The sequence below is a fragment of the Scyliorhinus canicula genome, chromosome 21, assembly GCF_902713615.1.
Source record: "Scyliorhinus canicula chromosome 21, sScyCan1.1, whole genome shotgun sequence".
NCBI lineage: Eukaryota > Metazoa > Chordata > Chondrichthyes > Carcharhiniformes > Scyliorhinidae > Scyliorhinus > Scyliorhinus canicula.
In genome coordinates this window covers 62,181,494-62,196,893 of record NC_052166.1, presented here as the reverse complement: position 1 = coordinate 62,196,893, position 15,400 = coordinate 62,181,494, and the positions used below count along the sequence as shown (strand labels likewise).

The following is a 15,400-nucleotide window of genomic DNA, read 5'->3' as shown; positions in this document are numbered from 1 at the left end:
GTTTGAGGGATGACCACAAGATATAGGAGCAGAATTAGGCCAATCGGCCCATCGAGTCTGTGCCGCCATTTGAGGATGGTAATGTTCTTCATCCCCATTCTCCTGACTTCTCCCTATAACCTCTGATCCCCTTATTAAACAAGAACACCAGATTTATGCTTGGGGTGCTGTTAACTACAGGGCTACAGACCAAGAGCTGGAAGGTGGATTTAGTCATAATAGCTCTTTCTTAGAACATAACAACTAGGAGCAGGAGTAGATAATTTAGCCTCTCTAGTCTGCTCCACCGTTCAGTAAGATCCTGGCCGATCTCATCATGGCCTCATCTCCACCATGCTGCCCGTTCTCCGTAACCCTTCAACCCATTGCTAATTAAAAATCTGTTTATTCACTCTCCCAGCATCCACGGCACTCTGGGGTAGCGAATGTTTGCCCTTCTTCATTTCATGTATTTTATGTAAGACTTGCTGTACTTGGATTGTTACTGCTTAAAGTAGTGTAAAAGTGGAAAGACATTATTTCTGCTGTACACACATCTTTATCTTAACATCACTGCTTTAAAATTAGACAAATTAACTTATTGATGTATAACTTGAAATTAATTCCTGTTGATTTTAGTAGACATTTTCAAGGGATGTGAGCTAATATTTGAAGAACATATTTTCAGGGCACAACAATTGTCCCTGGAAACTTTTGAGAGTAATGAAGTTGCAGCTATCTGGTAACATTTAATTCAAAGGCTGTGGCTAGATATTAGAATCTCCTGAATAAAACTGCCATCACATGACATGGCAAAAAGCAACAAGGTCATCATGTGAGTATGTAGGGTCTGTTTACAAGCAGAATTCTTGCAATGAGTAGCTTCTAAATGGCAGGTTTTTAAAACTTCAATTATCACTGGATTCTGAATTGCAAAGGAAGTTACCCTGCCTGTTAAAATGAGACTTGGAATTGCAAAGAATTTACTGTACAGAAACAGGCCAGTTGGGCCAACTGGTCCGTGCCAGTATTTAGGCTCCACGTATGCTTCTTCCCACTTTACTTCATCTAACCCTATCAACATAACATTGCATTTTGTTTCATGTACTTTTATAGCTGCCTGTTAAATACCGTCTGTGCTATTTGCCTCAGCTGTTCACGTAGAAGTTGTTCCACATTCTAACTGCTCCATGGGTGAAGTAACTTCTCCTGAACGTCTTATTGGATTTATTAGTGACAATCTCGTTTATCACCATTAATTTTAGGTTCCCCACAAGAGGAATAATTTTCTCCATGTCTACCCTATTGAATAGTTTCATAAGTTTAAAGACCTCTATTATCTCATCCCTAGACTTCTCCAGAAAAGAGAAATGATCGCCAAATATAATAGAAGGCTAAAAGAGTGATATTCAGGTATTTGTTTGTCCAGAGCATAGAGCCTAGGGAACTTAATCCGAGCAAGGTAGTTTTGGGCTGGATTACTTATTCCCACCTCTACTCCATAAACATTCATCAGTATTATAATATAATAATCGCTTATTGTCACAAGTAGGCTTCAGTGAAGTTACTGGCAGCCTGCACTATGCCTGTTAGACAAGATTTAATAGTTTCAATCTTTTGGCTGATTTTTCTTTTTGTATGAACGTGTTCTTCTAATCAATTTGCTTTCATTTAAACACTGAAGATAAAAAAGGTTTGTTTACAAGGAAAAGCACTTGGCTTGTAGCCATCTGGGGTGGCCACTTCCCGATTCCAAAATGGATGCCCGCAAAGAATACAGGGAAAATTGGCCAGGCACAGGAAAACAGCAGGTGCAAGGTTTCCTGTGTATTAAGACTTGCAGAACCCAGACAGAACCCAAACCAATAGCCATCTACATACTAATGAGCAATCCCCAGGAACAATTAGAAACATTGAAGCGATCGGGACCAAGACAGACTCCCTGGTGCCATCGGGAGCCAGGACAAAGGAAGGCCAACGGACACATAGGAACCGTCCAGCGATCAGAGAACAGCTCCAGTATTGGAGAAATCGATAGAACCGATTGGGACATGGTCCAATTGATTGGGACCAAGTCCAGGGTCCGCCCACAAGGGCACGAAACCCCTGGGTACTATAAAGTAGAGTCCTCAAGTTCAGTTCGCTCTCTTGGCAGGATCTCTCGGCAGCTCTCAAAGAACTCTTGACCGTGACTCTCAGCAAGGAGAGACCTGCCTAGCAGCTGCACCAACCAAGTAAGTCTCCAGTCAACGCACGCTACGAGATAGGCGCTCCTAGCTACTATTCCATACCAGCTTGGAGCCTGCAGACTCAGAACCGGACAACGGCCATTATTGCTCTGACCTGGTGGGTCATTTGAAAGCTAAGTATAGGCCTTTAGTTATAGTGATAGTCTAGTAAGTAGAGTTTTATGCATGAGTAGTGATTGACTGTGTGTATAATAAATGTGTTTTGATTTGAAACTTACTAACTGGTGTATTGAGTTATTGATCAGCACTTGGCTTTGAACCTCGTGGTGGTATCAGAAAGATACATGGCGACTCTAGAGCAAATGTTATTAAACAGCAATTAAGTAAAAGCACACCGAACAACAGGCTAAAACTACACTATCTATAGTCGTATAATAGAATATTGCTCATTTCAGTGGAGGACGGTTCGCGGCTGGGAGGGTTCCTAGCGAGGGGGGGGGGTAGGGGAATACCGGGTTGCTGCTGGTAGGGTCAAGAAGGAGCTGGTGGGGGCTGGGGGGGACAGAGGTGAGGGGTTATCGCTATGGGGACGGGGTCGGGCAGGGGGTGCTGGCCTGGGGCGGGCAGTCGACTGGCTATGGCTAGCCGACGGGGGAGGGGGGGGCGGGACGCTCTCTGATCCGGTTGGTCACCTGGAATGTGAGAGGGTTGAATGGGCCGGTGAAGCGGTCGAGGGTACTGGCTCACCTGAAGGGGCTAAAGGCAGATGTGGCAATGCTTCAGGAGACCCACCTGTGGGTGGCAGACCAGGTCCGCCTGAGGAAGGGATGGGTGGGGCAAACTTTCCACTCTGGGTTGGATGTGAAGAACCGGGGAGTGGCGATTCTGGTGGGGAAAAATGTGTTGTTTGAGGCATCGGAGGTGGTGGCGGATAAGGGGGGTAGGTATGTTATGGTTAGGGGCAGGCTACAAGGAGAGAAGGTGGTACTGGCTAGTGTGTATGCCCCAAATTGGGACGATGCGGGCTTTATGAGGCGTATGTTGGGACGGATCCCGGATCTGGAGGTGGGAGGTCTGATCCTAGGGACTTTAATACGGTGTTGGATCCTTCACTGGATCGGTCCAGCTCTAGGACGGGTAGGAGGCCGGCGGCGGCCAAGGTACTGAGAGGGTTTATGGATCAGATGGGTGGAGTGGATCCATGGAGGTTTGTGAGGCCGAGGGCACGCGAGTACTCTTTCTTCTCCCACGTACATAGGGTCTACTCTCGGATAGATTCCTTCGTGGTGAGTAGGGGACTGATTCCGAGAGTGGAGGAGGCCGAGTATTCGGCCATTGCAATCTCCGGCCACGCTCCGCATTGGATAGAGTTGGAGATGGGGGAGGTGCGGGACCAACGTCCGTTGTGGTGGTTGGATGTGAGGTTGTTGGCGGAGGAGGAGGTGTGTAGGAGGGTCCGGGCAAGTATTGAGGGGTACCTTGAGGTGAATGATACGAGGGAGGTTCAGGTGGGGATGGTCTGGGAAGCCCTGAAGGCAGTAATTCGTGGGGAGCTGATATTCATCCGGGCACACAGGGAGAGGAGTGAGAGGGATAGACTGGTGGGGAAGATGCTGGAGGTGGACAGGATGTATGCAGAGGCACCAGAGGAGGGACTGCTGGGGGAGAGGTGCAGCCTGCAGGCTAAATTTGATTTGCTGACCACGAGAAAGGCGGAGGCACAGTGGAGGAAGGCACAAGGGGTAGTGTACGAGCATGGTGAAAAGGCAAGTAGGATGCTGGCTCATCAGCTCCGTAAGCGGGATGTGGCTAAGGAGATTGCAGAAGTGAGAGACAAGAGTGGGAATGTGGTGCGGAAGGGGGTAGAGGTGAATGAGGTCTTCAAGGACTTTTACGGGGAACTGTATCGGTCGGAGCCAACGGGGGAAGAGGAGGGGAATGGAGAGGTTCCTTGACAGGCTTTCTTTCCCGAAGGTGCAGGAGGAGAAGGTGGAGGGGCTAGGTGCGCCGATTGAGCTGGAGGAGCTAGTTAAGGGGATCGGGCAGATGCAGTCAGGGAAGGCACCGGGGTCGGATGGGTTCCCGGTGGAATTTTATAAAAAGTTTGTGGACCTAGTGGGCCCCTTGCTGGTGCGGACACTCAACGAAGCGTGGGAAGGGGGGACTTTGCCCCCGACGATGTCGCGGGTGCTGATCTCGTTAATTTTAAAGAAGGACAAGGACCCCCAGCAGTGTGGTTCATACAGGCCCATATCTCTCCTCAACGTGGATGCTAAGGTGCTGGCAAAAATCCTGGCCACCGGGATAGAGGACTGTGTGCCAGGGGTTGTACACGAGGACCAGACAGGTTTTGTGAAGGGGAGGCAGCTGAACACGAATGTGCGGAGATTGTTGAATGTCATCATGATGCCGGCGATTGAGGGGGAGGCAGAGATAGTGGTGGCGCTGGATGCGGAGAAGGCCTTCGATAGAGTGGAGTGGGGGTACCTATGGGAGGTGTTGGGGAGGTTTGGATTTGGTGAAGGGTTCATTAGATGGGTAAGGCTGCTATATGAGGCCCCGATGGCGTGTGTGGCCACGAATAGGAGGAGGTTGGAGTACTTCCGGCTTTACCGAGGGACCAGGCAGGGTTGCCCCCTTGTTGTTTGCACTGGCAATCGAGCCGCTGGCGATGGCGTTGAGAGATTCAGAGAGGTGGAGAGGCTTGGTGCGAGGTGGAGAGGAACATAGGGTGCCGTTGTATGCCGACGACATGTTACTGTATGTGGCGGACCCGGTGGGAGGGATGCCAGGAGTGATGGAGTTGCTAGCCGAGTTTGGGACCTTTTCAGGTTATAAATTAAACTTGGGCAAGAGCGAGGTGTTTGTGGTGCACCCTGGAGACCAGGAGGAAGGAATTGGTAGGCTCCCGCTTAGGTGGGCAGGGGAGAGCTTTAGGTACCTGGGGGTGCAGGTGGCCAGGGACTGGGGGACTCTTCACAAGCATAACTTCACCAGACTGGTAGATCAGATGGAGGAGGAGTTCAGGAGGTGGGACATGCTGCCAATTGTCGTTGGCGGGGAGGGTACAGTCCGTCAAAATGACGGTGCTTCCGAGGTTCTTGTTCCTTTTTCAGTGCCTGCCCATATTTATCCCCAGGGCCTTCTTTAGGTGAGTGACCAGCAGTATTCTGAGCTTTGTGTGGGCACATGGGACTCCGAGGAGGGTGTTCTTGGAGCGAGGAAGGGATAGAGGCGGGCTGGCGCTGCCCAACCTTCTGGGGTACTATTGGGCAGCCAATGTGTCAATGGTGCGTAAATGGGTGATGGAGGGGGGAGGGGCGGCGTGGAAAAGAATGGAGATGGCGTCATGTAGAGGTACGAGCCTGGGTGCCATGGTAATGGCACCGTTGCCGCTCTCCCCTAAGAGGTTTACCACGAGCCCGGTGGTGGCGGCGACCCTAACAATCTGGGGACAGTGGAGACGGCATCGGGGGGGAAACAGAGGGCTCGATGGAGGCTCCACTGGGTGGCAACCATCGGTTCATCCCGGGGAACACGGATGGGGGATTCAGGGGGTGGCAAAGGGCGGGCATCAGCAAATTGAGGGACCTGTTTATTGGCGGGAGGTTTGCGGGCCTTGGGGAACTGGAAGATAAATTTGGCCTTCCCCAAGGGAACATGTTCAGATACCTGCAGGTAAATGCGTTTGCTAGGCGACAGGTAGAGGGATTCCCTTTGCTGCCCTCGCAGGGGACGATGGACAGAGTGCTTTCGGGGGTGTGGGTAGGAGATGGGAAGGTGTCTGACATCTATAAGGTAATGCAGGAGGTGGAGGAGTCGTCAGTGGAGGAGCTGAAGGCTAAATGGGAGGAGGAACTCGGGGAGTAGATAGAGGACGGGATTTGGGCAGATGCCTTGGAGAGAGTCAACTCTTCCTCCTCATGTGCGAGGCTTAGTCTCATCCAATTTAAGGTGCTGCACCAGGCCCACATGTCCGGGACTAGGATGAGTAGGTTCTTTGGGGGTGAGGACAGGTGCACCAGATGTTCGGGGAGTCCAGCGAACCACGCCCATATGTTCTGGGCATGCCCAGCACTGGAAGAATTCTGGAAGGGGGTGGCGGGGATGGTGTCAAGGGTGGTTGGATCCAGGGTCAAACCAGGGTGGGGACTCGCGATTTTTGGAGTTGCGGTAGAGCCGGGAGTGCAGGAGGCGAAAGAGGCCGGTGTCCTGGCCTTTGCGTCCCTAGTAGCCTGTCAAAGGATTCTGTTACAATGGAAGGATGCAAGGCCCCCAAGCGTGGAGACCTGGATCAGTGACATGGCGGGATTTATAAAATTGGAGAAGGTCAAATTTGCCCTGAGAGGATCAATACAAAGGTTCTATAAACGATGGCAGCCTTTTCTGGACTTCCTGGCTCAGAGATAGGTAACTTGGTCAATAGCAGCAGCAACCCGGGGTGGGGGGGGGGTGTATTATTGTAGTGTTTATTCTGTAACTTTATAGTGTGTTAATTTGCGTTGTTGTTAAAATGCTGGGTTGTTCATGGGGATGGGGCGAATGTATATGATTGTTAATATTATTGTTATTTTCGGTATTTTACTTAGGTGCATCAATGTTGTATAAAATCAAAATTTTTCAATAAAAATTATTTAAAAAAAAGAATATTGCTCATTTGATATTGAATATAGTACTAATTTCTGTTTTTGTAGTTGCCAATTATTGTATGTCTTTACGTAGATAGTTTTCAGTTGATTTCTTCTCCTTCACACTCAACTTGCTTCAGGTCACTGCGATCTCTGCTAGTGTTTCATGACTAATCTATAGGAAGAACACACAAGTTGTGGCACGTCACATTCTCCTATCTAACCATTGCTCAAATGCCCCTCAGTTACCTACCTGCCAATCAGGATCTTGTGGCATTGGGAATCATTATTGTGAAGATATTTTGAAATCTTGTGATACTGTGGTGCAGTATCTGCCTATCTCCCTACCTTCTCCTCTTCCTTTTAAGATGCTCCTCTAAATCTAACTCTTCCGTTTAATAATACACCTGTAAGGAGGAATGGGACATGTATAAGTGCAAGGTATTAATAGCGGAAACATTTCCTCTGATTTGAGAGAGTCAGTGTGGTGAGGATCTCTTTATGCAGAGATTTGTTGATGCCTAGAATACTTTGCTACAAGGAGTCATAGAACATAGAACAGTACAGCACAGAACAGGCCCTTCGGCCCTCAATGTTGTGCCGAGCAATGATCACCCTACTCAAACCCACATATCCACCCTATACCCGTAACCCAACAACCCCCTCTCTTCCCCCCCCCCCCCCCCCTCCTCTCTCCCCCCCCCCCCCCCCCCCCCCCCCCCTGTGTTGCAGATGTTTTCATTTTTAAAAAATTACAATTATGATGATGTTGGTATGGATGTTATGGGAAATAATTGAACCACATTGTAAAGGTATAAACACAAATTCCAGGGTAAATAAATTGCAACTTCCTATCCTTTAAACTGAATCATTTTACTTGTACCTGTGCTCTCATTAAACCGCAAATTTGATAAATATACAGTTTTTAGATTCATGACCATGGTGTGACCATAGAATTAAGACAATTGTAAAAGAAGAGACAACATGAAGAAAAGCCTTTCTACACAACTAGTGTTTAGGATTTGGAACGCACTGCCTGATGGAGTGTTGGTGTAGATTCAATAGTAGCAATCAGGGGGTATTGATTGGATTAACATTTGAGGGTGAAACGGTTGCAGGGATGTGGGGCAGATTGGGGGAATAGGTTTAACTGGAAAGAGCTGGTGGAGATCTGATGATCCAAATGGCATCCTTCTCTGCAGTATTCTTTAATCCTATTAAATAATTCAAGCCTTTTCATTAGTGTAATTCTGCAAAAGAGTGACAACTTTAAAACTTTGATGAATTCCTGGTATATAAATAGTCAGGGTTTTCCCTTAAACACTTGTGCTTTTGACACATTTGTTTTAAATCTAATTTTTGTCAGCATTTGCAGAAACCATCAGTTTTAAATTGTAACATATTTTGCGGCAAAAGCTGGACAGACTTTCGGTTTAGCATTATATGGAAGTTCCTTGTGAATCACAGGAGATGCTGAATGATTGATGAAGCTGCTTAATGATTGACGACAACAAACTAAGACCAAAAAGATTTCTGACTGAACATTAGTCACATTTACACACCGATTTAACCACTGATAGTTTCAGTTCAAGCATTAAGGAGAAACAGCCGTTTGCTTTTATTGTGAATTGTATAAAAAATACTGCATTTTCTTGGATCTTTAAGATGAAGGAATATAAACCCAAATTTCCTTCTCTCAAACCACAGCAATTTATGTTGATTTGAACGGCACCGTTGCAGTGTTTTTGTGCATTGCTGTAGTTTTAATTATTTTTACATATTTATCCTTCAGCACAAGAGAAAGTTGGGCAGTTGGCAAACCACATGGCAGTAGAAAATCGCTCCTGTGTGCTTGTTCGTCGTGATCTGGTCGCACTTCCTGCTAGTCTCATCAGTCAAATTGGCTACAGATGTCACCCAAAGCTGTACTCCGAGGGTGATCCTGGTGAGAAGCTAGAACTTGTCTCAGGTACACATCATTTAAAATCTTGATCAATCGTGTATGTAAGAGGTCCAAGGATCTAGAATCACTGAAAAATAAACGGAAGCAAATTGATGGGGTTTGCTGACTCATGGCTTCCGAGGTCTTCCCCACACCGCAATTTTTTTAAATAAAAAGAAACATTGAGTCTAGTGCATGCTTTATTGCTTGATTTTGATTTGAATGCTTGTGAATGATGTAATTCCACTGTAACCCAGTTGGACAGGAGAGGTGAGAAGTGGAAGTCCTGGAGAATGGTGTTCTCCAGAGTAGCTCGGAGAACTGTGCTGGACACCAATTTGTTCCAGGTGCAGAACTTTAGCAGCAGGGAAAGGATGTTCATAAAAACAAATTCCATGGCAGGGAGTGTGGGGTATGTGGTGGGGAAGTGAATTCTTGTTCCTCATTCCCAAATGATCAATAGCCGCACACCACTGTCCTGCTAATTTCTGGTCTAGTGGCGATTTGTCTTTTGGCTTTCTTCTGCAATTTTTGTTGACTAGTTTAAGTACAGTATTGTAGAACATTTTTGAAGTACAATAAAAGATCGCTCTGTTAATAAAGTGAGTTGATAACCAAATGATTGAGGTTGAACTGTGACAACATCCACCTGCATCAATCAATAGGGATCGCAATTGAGCAGCAAGGATCCTGGAACAATCTTTACATTTTCTTCTCCTTTGTTTTCCTTCCCACTCTTTTTGCCTCCTACCATGGCTCAATTATGTATAGCTGGAACCACTGGAGTGTCTCTATCACCATTGCCCAAGCTGCAGCCTGTGATATATTACACCTCGATCTTGATGATCTGACTCTTAAAGCCCAGACAATTCCGTCTTTTTAGTATTTACCTTTTTGAAGTGTCGATGCTCTAGAAGTTGGGCAAATGCTTTTTCTTGGTATTTTTGTCTCAGAACACCAGGAGTTCACAACAGGAGCTTATATGTGCAAATTCATGAGAACATTATTTCAAACTTTGTGATCTCAATCAGTGAGCTGTAAGTATTGGACCAGGGTCGATGACAGGCAGATTGTTTGCATGACTATATGTAAGAGAATATACTAGGAGTCATAATACCTTGTTGCATTACAACTGCTTGGGACAGACTTAATGAGCTAGCCAGTCTTTTCCTGTCTGTCTTTTTTGTATGCTTGTATGTATGTCATATCATGGGGAATTCTGATAGGCAAAATATTTGCTTTCCGCTTTCTTTAGCTTGTAGCTTTTTTTTTAAACTTATGTTTAATTAAGATTTTCCAGGCATAAACATAAAATGTAAATATCAGGTTACATTAATGTCTTGTGGTACAGAGGAGAGATAATAGTGTAAAGTCAGAGAACCATCAAGTTGTGTACACTGTCCCCTTCAAACACATGCACACACCAGAGAAGAAGAAAAAAAACATGCATGCTGGTGGTCTAAGTAAACTAACAAAAATAAAATGGGAATTCGGGCTAATGAAATCAAATTTTAATGTGCTGTATGGTAAGTTGTAATTTCTTCACATATGCTAAGAATGGATGCCAAATCTCGTAGAATTGTGTAGTAATGTGCACCTTATTTTTCCCAATCTCCTGTGGGAGAGTGATGGGGAGCATCACTTCATTCTAAGTAAAATTAAGCGTCTTGCCAGAAGAACCACAAAGGCTTTGAAATCAGTCTTCTGTTTGGCCAATGGAAGGGTTGTTGATAGCACACCAAAAAGTGCAGTCAATGTAATTGTGTCAACCAGCGTTTGAAATATTTCAGAAATACTTTTAAAGATGGCTGCCCAGTAACTCTGCACGGTTAGATGAGACCAAAACTTGTGTATCTCGGTAGCTGGGCCTGATGACACTTGTCACAGGTGGGGTCGATAACAGATGGAGTCGATACCTTGATAAATCTTATAAAGTCTGACTTTAGTGAGATGGTTACAATGGGAGATTTTCCATTGTGTCACACAGTGTTTAGCACAGGTAGATGAGGAATAAATGCAATATAATATTGCATCCCAAATCTCATCTATAAATTCTTTGCATAAATTCTGCTCCCGCCCTTGCAGTTGATAATGAAGGACTATGAAGAGAAATGATTTTGGGGTACAAACTAAATATAACTCCTCTCACAGTTAGGGCTGGAGTCAAAATTGTATCAATAGGAGAGTGGGAGGGAAGTGTAGGGAACTGAGGGGTCATGTTGTGAACAAGTTACCTACCTGCAAATATCTGAAAAAGAAGGTCCTGGGGAGGGAAAATTTGTCCATAATCTGTTGGAATGATGCAAATGTATCAATGATATCAGCTATTTTTTTTTACTCTTGTTTTCTTTCATGGGCAGCTTAGGATATGATCTGCCCTCTTAAGTAGGTCTTCAAGGATTCTCATAGAACAGAGGCAGATATATCTGAGGGCATCATTAATAGCTATAAAAGCATATGCAAGTGTTTTGATGTCGCAAGTGGACCAGATATTAAAATCTCCATCCAAGATAGAGGACAGAAAAAAGTGGTTCGCTGAGTGGTTCGGGAGAGAATTGATCATATTTGCAAGTCAAATTGTATCCAAATTCTAAGGTCCGACTTAACAATAATAATCTTGGTGTAGAGAAGTAGTTCAAATAATGGGAGAGTAAAATTCGAGCCACCAAGCAGGAAGAAGTACAAGACGAAGATTCCAAGTGCACCCAGACCGGCTCAATCAATGAATGTCTGCCTGTAATCAATACAGGATAGTCCTAAAGTTGGCGGTCCAGTAATAAAATTGGAAATGGGGTAAATCCATGCCTCCTGAAGACTTTGGTCTTTGTAAAATTGCTCTGAAAAGTCTTGGGACCTTTTCTATTCCAAAGATAAGACGACCGAGTTTATGAAAGAACAATTTAAGGTTGAAAACTGGGATACACTGAAAAAGATATGAAAATTTGGGACAGGAATTAATTTTGATAGCATTAATGCGACCTGCTAGAGACAATTTAGTACTGTTCTACAAGTGCAAGAAGAGGGGCGAAGTTACATTTAAAGAGATTGTCAAATGTGTATGTTATACGCACCCCAGATAGATAAATAGATTAAAGGAGATTTTAAAAGATAGTGTATGCAGTGGAGCGTTATAAACTGCAACAGTCAAAGGAAAAAGATCATTCTTAAATTGAGTTTATAACACAAAATATGACCAAATTCCTCAAAAATAGACAAAACATTAGACAAGCGCATGAGAGGGTCTGTCATGTAAAGGAGCAGGCCATCTGCATAAAATGAAATCCTCTGTTGGATGTCCCACACTACATACGGTCCATACACTGACTATCGCAAAATACAAGAGCAAGGGGCTTAATGGTTATAACAAATATTTTGAGGGAAAAATTTGAGTGGGTATTTGTTTGGACTGATGACAGCAGGACAGAATACAACAATTTAACCCAAGAAATAAAATTTGTGCCTAATCCCAAATTTTTTCAAATCATAATGGTAGTTCTAATCATCATGATCAAATAACTTCTCGGCATCTAAAGAAATAAAAATCTCTGGGAGTTTTGTGATTGAGGAGCTGCACATAACATTAAAAAGTTGTCAGATATTTAAAAAGGAGTGTCTATTTTTTTATAAATCCTGTTTGGTCAGGAGAAATAATGGACTCGATATAGAAAACACTCAAAAAGCATAGCTAATATTTTAGCTATTGGTTATAGGTGCACATGGAGCAATGAAATTGGGCTAAAAGAACTACCCTCAAGGGGATCTTTATTTTTTAAGATCAACAAGATTCAAACGATGGTTAAGCATATTAACCAGTAGAGGGTTCAGTTTGTCTGCGAATCTATAAAACTCGTAGGATATCCTTCTGGTCCTGGACGTTTTCCATATTGGGTGGCTCTAGCTGCCTTACTGATTTTATCTATGGTAAAAAGGCTCCTCCTAAGCAACTCATTGAGTTGGGATTAATGGTGGGAACATTCAAAGATTCAAAAAATTTCTCAAAGGCTGCTGTATCAATAGGATGATCGGATTTATGCATGGGGGTATAATATTCTTTCAATTGACTATTATCTGCTGAGAATCAATTGGTTTGCCTGCAGGAGTCTGGAGCTGTGGAATTAGATGGGTCGAGGACAACCTTATTGAGTTTTTTGAGAAGGTGACCAAACAGGTGGATGAGGGTAAAGCGGTTGATGTGGTGTATATGGATTTCAGTAAGGCGTTTGATAAGGTTCCCCACGGTAGACTATTGCAGAAAATACGGAAGTATGGGATTGAAGGTGATATAGCGGTTTGGATCAGTAATTGGCTAGCTGAAAGAAAACAGAGGGTGGTGGTTGATGGCAAATGTTCATCCTGGAGTTCAGTTACTAGTGGTTACCGCAAGGATCTGTTTTGGGGCCACTGCTGTTTGTCATTTTTATAAATGACCTGGAAGAGGGTGTAGAAGGATTGGTTAGTAAATTTGCAGATGACACGAAGGTCGGTGGAGTTGTGGATAGTGCTGAAGGATGTTATAGGTTACAGAGGGACATAGATAAGCTGCAGAGCTGGGCTGAGAGGTGGCAGATGGAGTTTAATGCGGAAAAGTGTGAGGTGGTTCACTTTGGAAGGAGTAACAGGAATGCAGAGTACTGGGCTAATGGCAAGATTCTTGGTAGTGTAGATGAACCGAGAGATCTCGGCATCCAGGTACATAAATCCCTGAAAGTTGCCACCCAGGTTAATAGGGCTGTTAAGGCATATGGTGTGCTAGCCTTTATCAGTAGGGGGATTGAGTTTCGGAGCCACGAGGTCATGCTGCAGCTGTACAAAACTCTGGTGCGGCCGCACCTGGAGTACTGCGTGCAGTTCTGGTCACCACATTATAGGAAGGATGTGGAAGCTTTGGAAAGGGTTCAGAGGAGATTTACTAGGATGTTGCCTGGTATGGAGGGAAGGTCTTACGAGGAAAGGCTCAGGGACTTGAGGTTGTTTTCGTTAGAGAGGAGAAGGCTGAGAGGTGACTTAATAGAGACATCTAAGATAGTCAGAGGGTTAGATAGGGTGGACAGTGAGAATCTTTTTCCTTGGATGGTGATGACCAACACGAGGGGGCATAGCTTTAAATTGAGGGGTGGTAGATATAGGACAGATGTCAGAGGCAGTTTCTTTACTCAGAGAGTAGTAGGGGTATGGAACGCCCTGCCTGCAACAGTAGTAGACGCGCCAACTTTAAGGGCTTTTAAGTGGTCACTGGATAGACATATGGATGAAAATGGAATAGTGTAGGTCAGATAGGCTTCAGATGGTTTCACAGGTTGGTGCAATATCGCGGGCCGAAGGGCCCGTACTGCGCTGTAATGTTCTATGTTCTTTGTAACTGATTGAGTTGGTGTGCCATCAATTTACTTGCCTTGTCACCATGTTCATAACATATGTCATGATTTAAATTGCGTCTCCTCCGCTTGATGTGCAAAGTATCAAAGTCGGCATATAATGATTGGATTGGATTTAGAACATAGAACAGTACAGCACAGAACAGGCCCTTCGGCCCTCGATGTTGTGCCGAACAATGATCACCTTACTCAAACCCACCTATCCACCCTATACCCGTAACCCAACAACCCCCCCCCCCCCCCCCCCCCCTAACCTTACTATTTTAGGACACTACGGGCAATTTAGCATGGCCAATCCACCTAACCCGCACATCTTTGGACTGTGGGAGGAAACCGGAGCACCCGGAGGAAACCCACGCACACACGGGGAGGATGTGCAGACTCCGCACAGACAGTGACCCAGCCGGGAATCGAACCTGGGACCCTGGAGCTGTGAAGCATTTATGCTAACCACCGTGCTGCCATATTGTCACCTATACCGAGGTACAGTGAAAAGTATTTTTCTGCAAGCAGCTCAACAGATCATTCAGTACATGGGAAGAAAAGGGAATTAAACAGAATTCAAGAAAATACAAGAAAATACATGAGAATACATAATAGGGCAACACAATATATACAATGTAACTACATAAGCATTGGCATCGGATGAAGCATACGTGGGTGTAGTGTTAATGAGGTCAGTCCATAAGAGGGTCATTTAGGAGCCTGGTGACAGTGGGGAAGAAGCTGTTTTTGAGTCTGTTCGTGCGTGTTCTCAGACTTCTGAATCTCCTGCCCGATGGAAGAAGTTGGAAAAGTGAGTAAGCCGGGTGGGAGGGATCCTTGATTATGCTGCCTGCTTTCCCCGGCAGCGGGAGGTGTAGATGGAATCAATGGTTGGGAGGCAGGTTCGTGTGATGGACTGGGCGGTATTCACGACTCTCTGAAGTTCCTTGCGGTCCTGGGCCGAGCAGTTGCCATACCAGGCTGTGATGCAGCCTGATAGGATGCTCTCTATAGTGCATCTGTAAAAGTTGGTAAGGGTTAATGTGGACATGCCGAATTTCCTTAGTTTCCTGAGGAAGTATAGGCGCTGTTGTGCTTTCTTGGTGATAGCGTCGACGTGAGTGGACCAGGATAGATTTTTGGTGATGTGCACCCCTAGGAATTTGAAACTGCTCACCATCTCTACCTCGGCTCCGTTGATGCTGACAGGGGTGTGTACAGTACTTTGCTTCCTGAAGTCGATGACCAGCTCTTTAGTTTTGCTGGCATTGAGGGTGAGATTGTTGTCGTTACACCACTCCG

The 15,400-nt window shown here is 45.2% G+C and overlaps 1 protein-coding gene across 8 annotated transcripts in view; it reads left to right on the top strand.

Moving 5' to 3' along the window:
* Positions 1-15,400, top strand: part of LOC119955702 (nucleus accumbens-associated protein 2-like) — a 114,287-nt gene that overhangs the window by 81,392 nt on the left and 17,495 nt on the right. For 7 of the 8 annotated variants that reach the window (XM_038782167.1, XM_038782171.1, XM_038782172.1 and 4 more), the window contains one exon: positions 8,589-8,765. The exons of the other annotated variant lie outside the window; for it this stretch is intronic. In XM_038782167.1, coding sequence (XP_038638095.1) covers positions 8,589-8,765 — 177 coding nt within the window. The remainder of the gene's footprint in view (positions 1-8,588; positions 8,766-15,400) is intronic. 8 annotated transcript variants of the gene reach the window in all.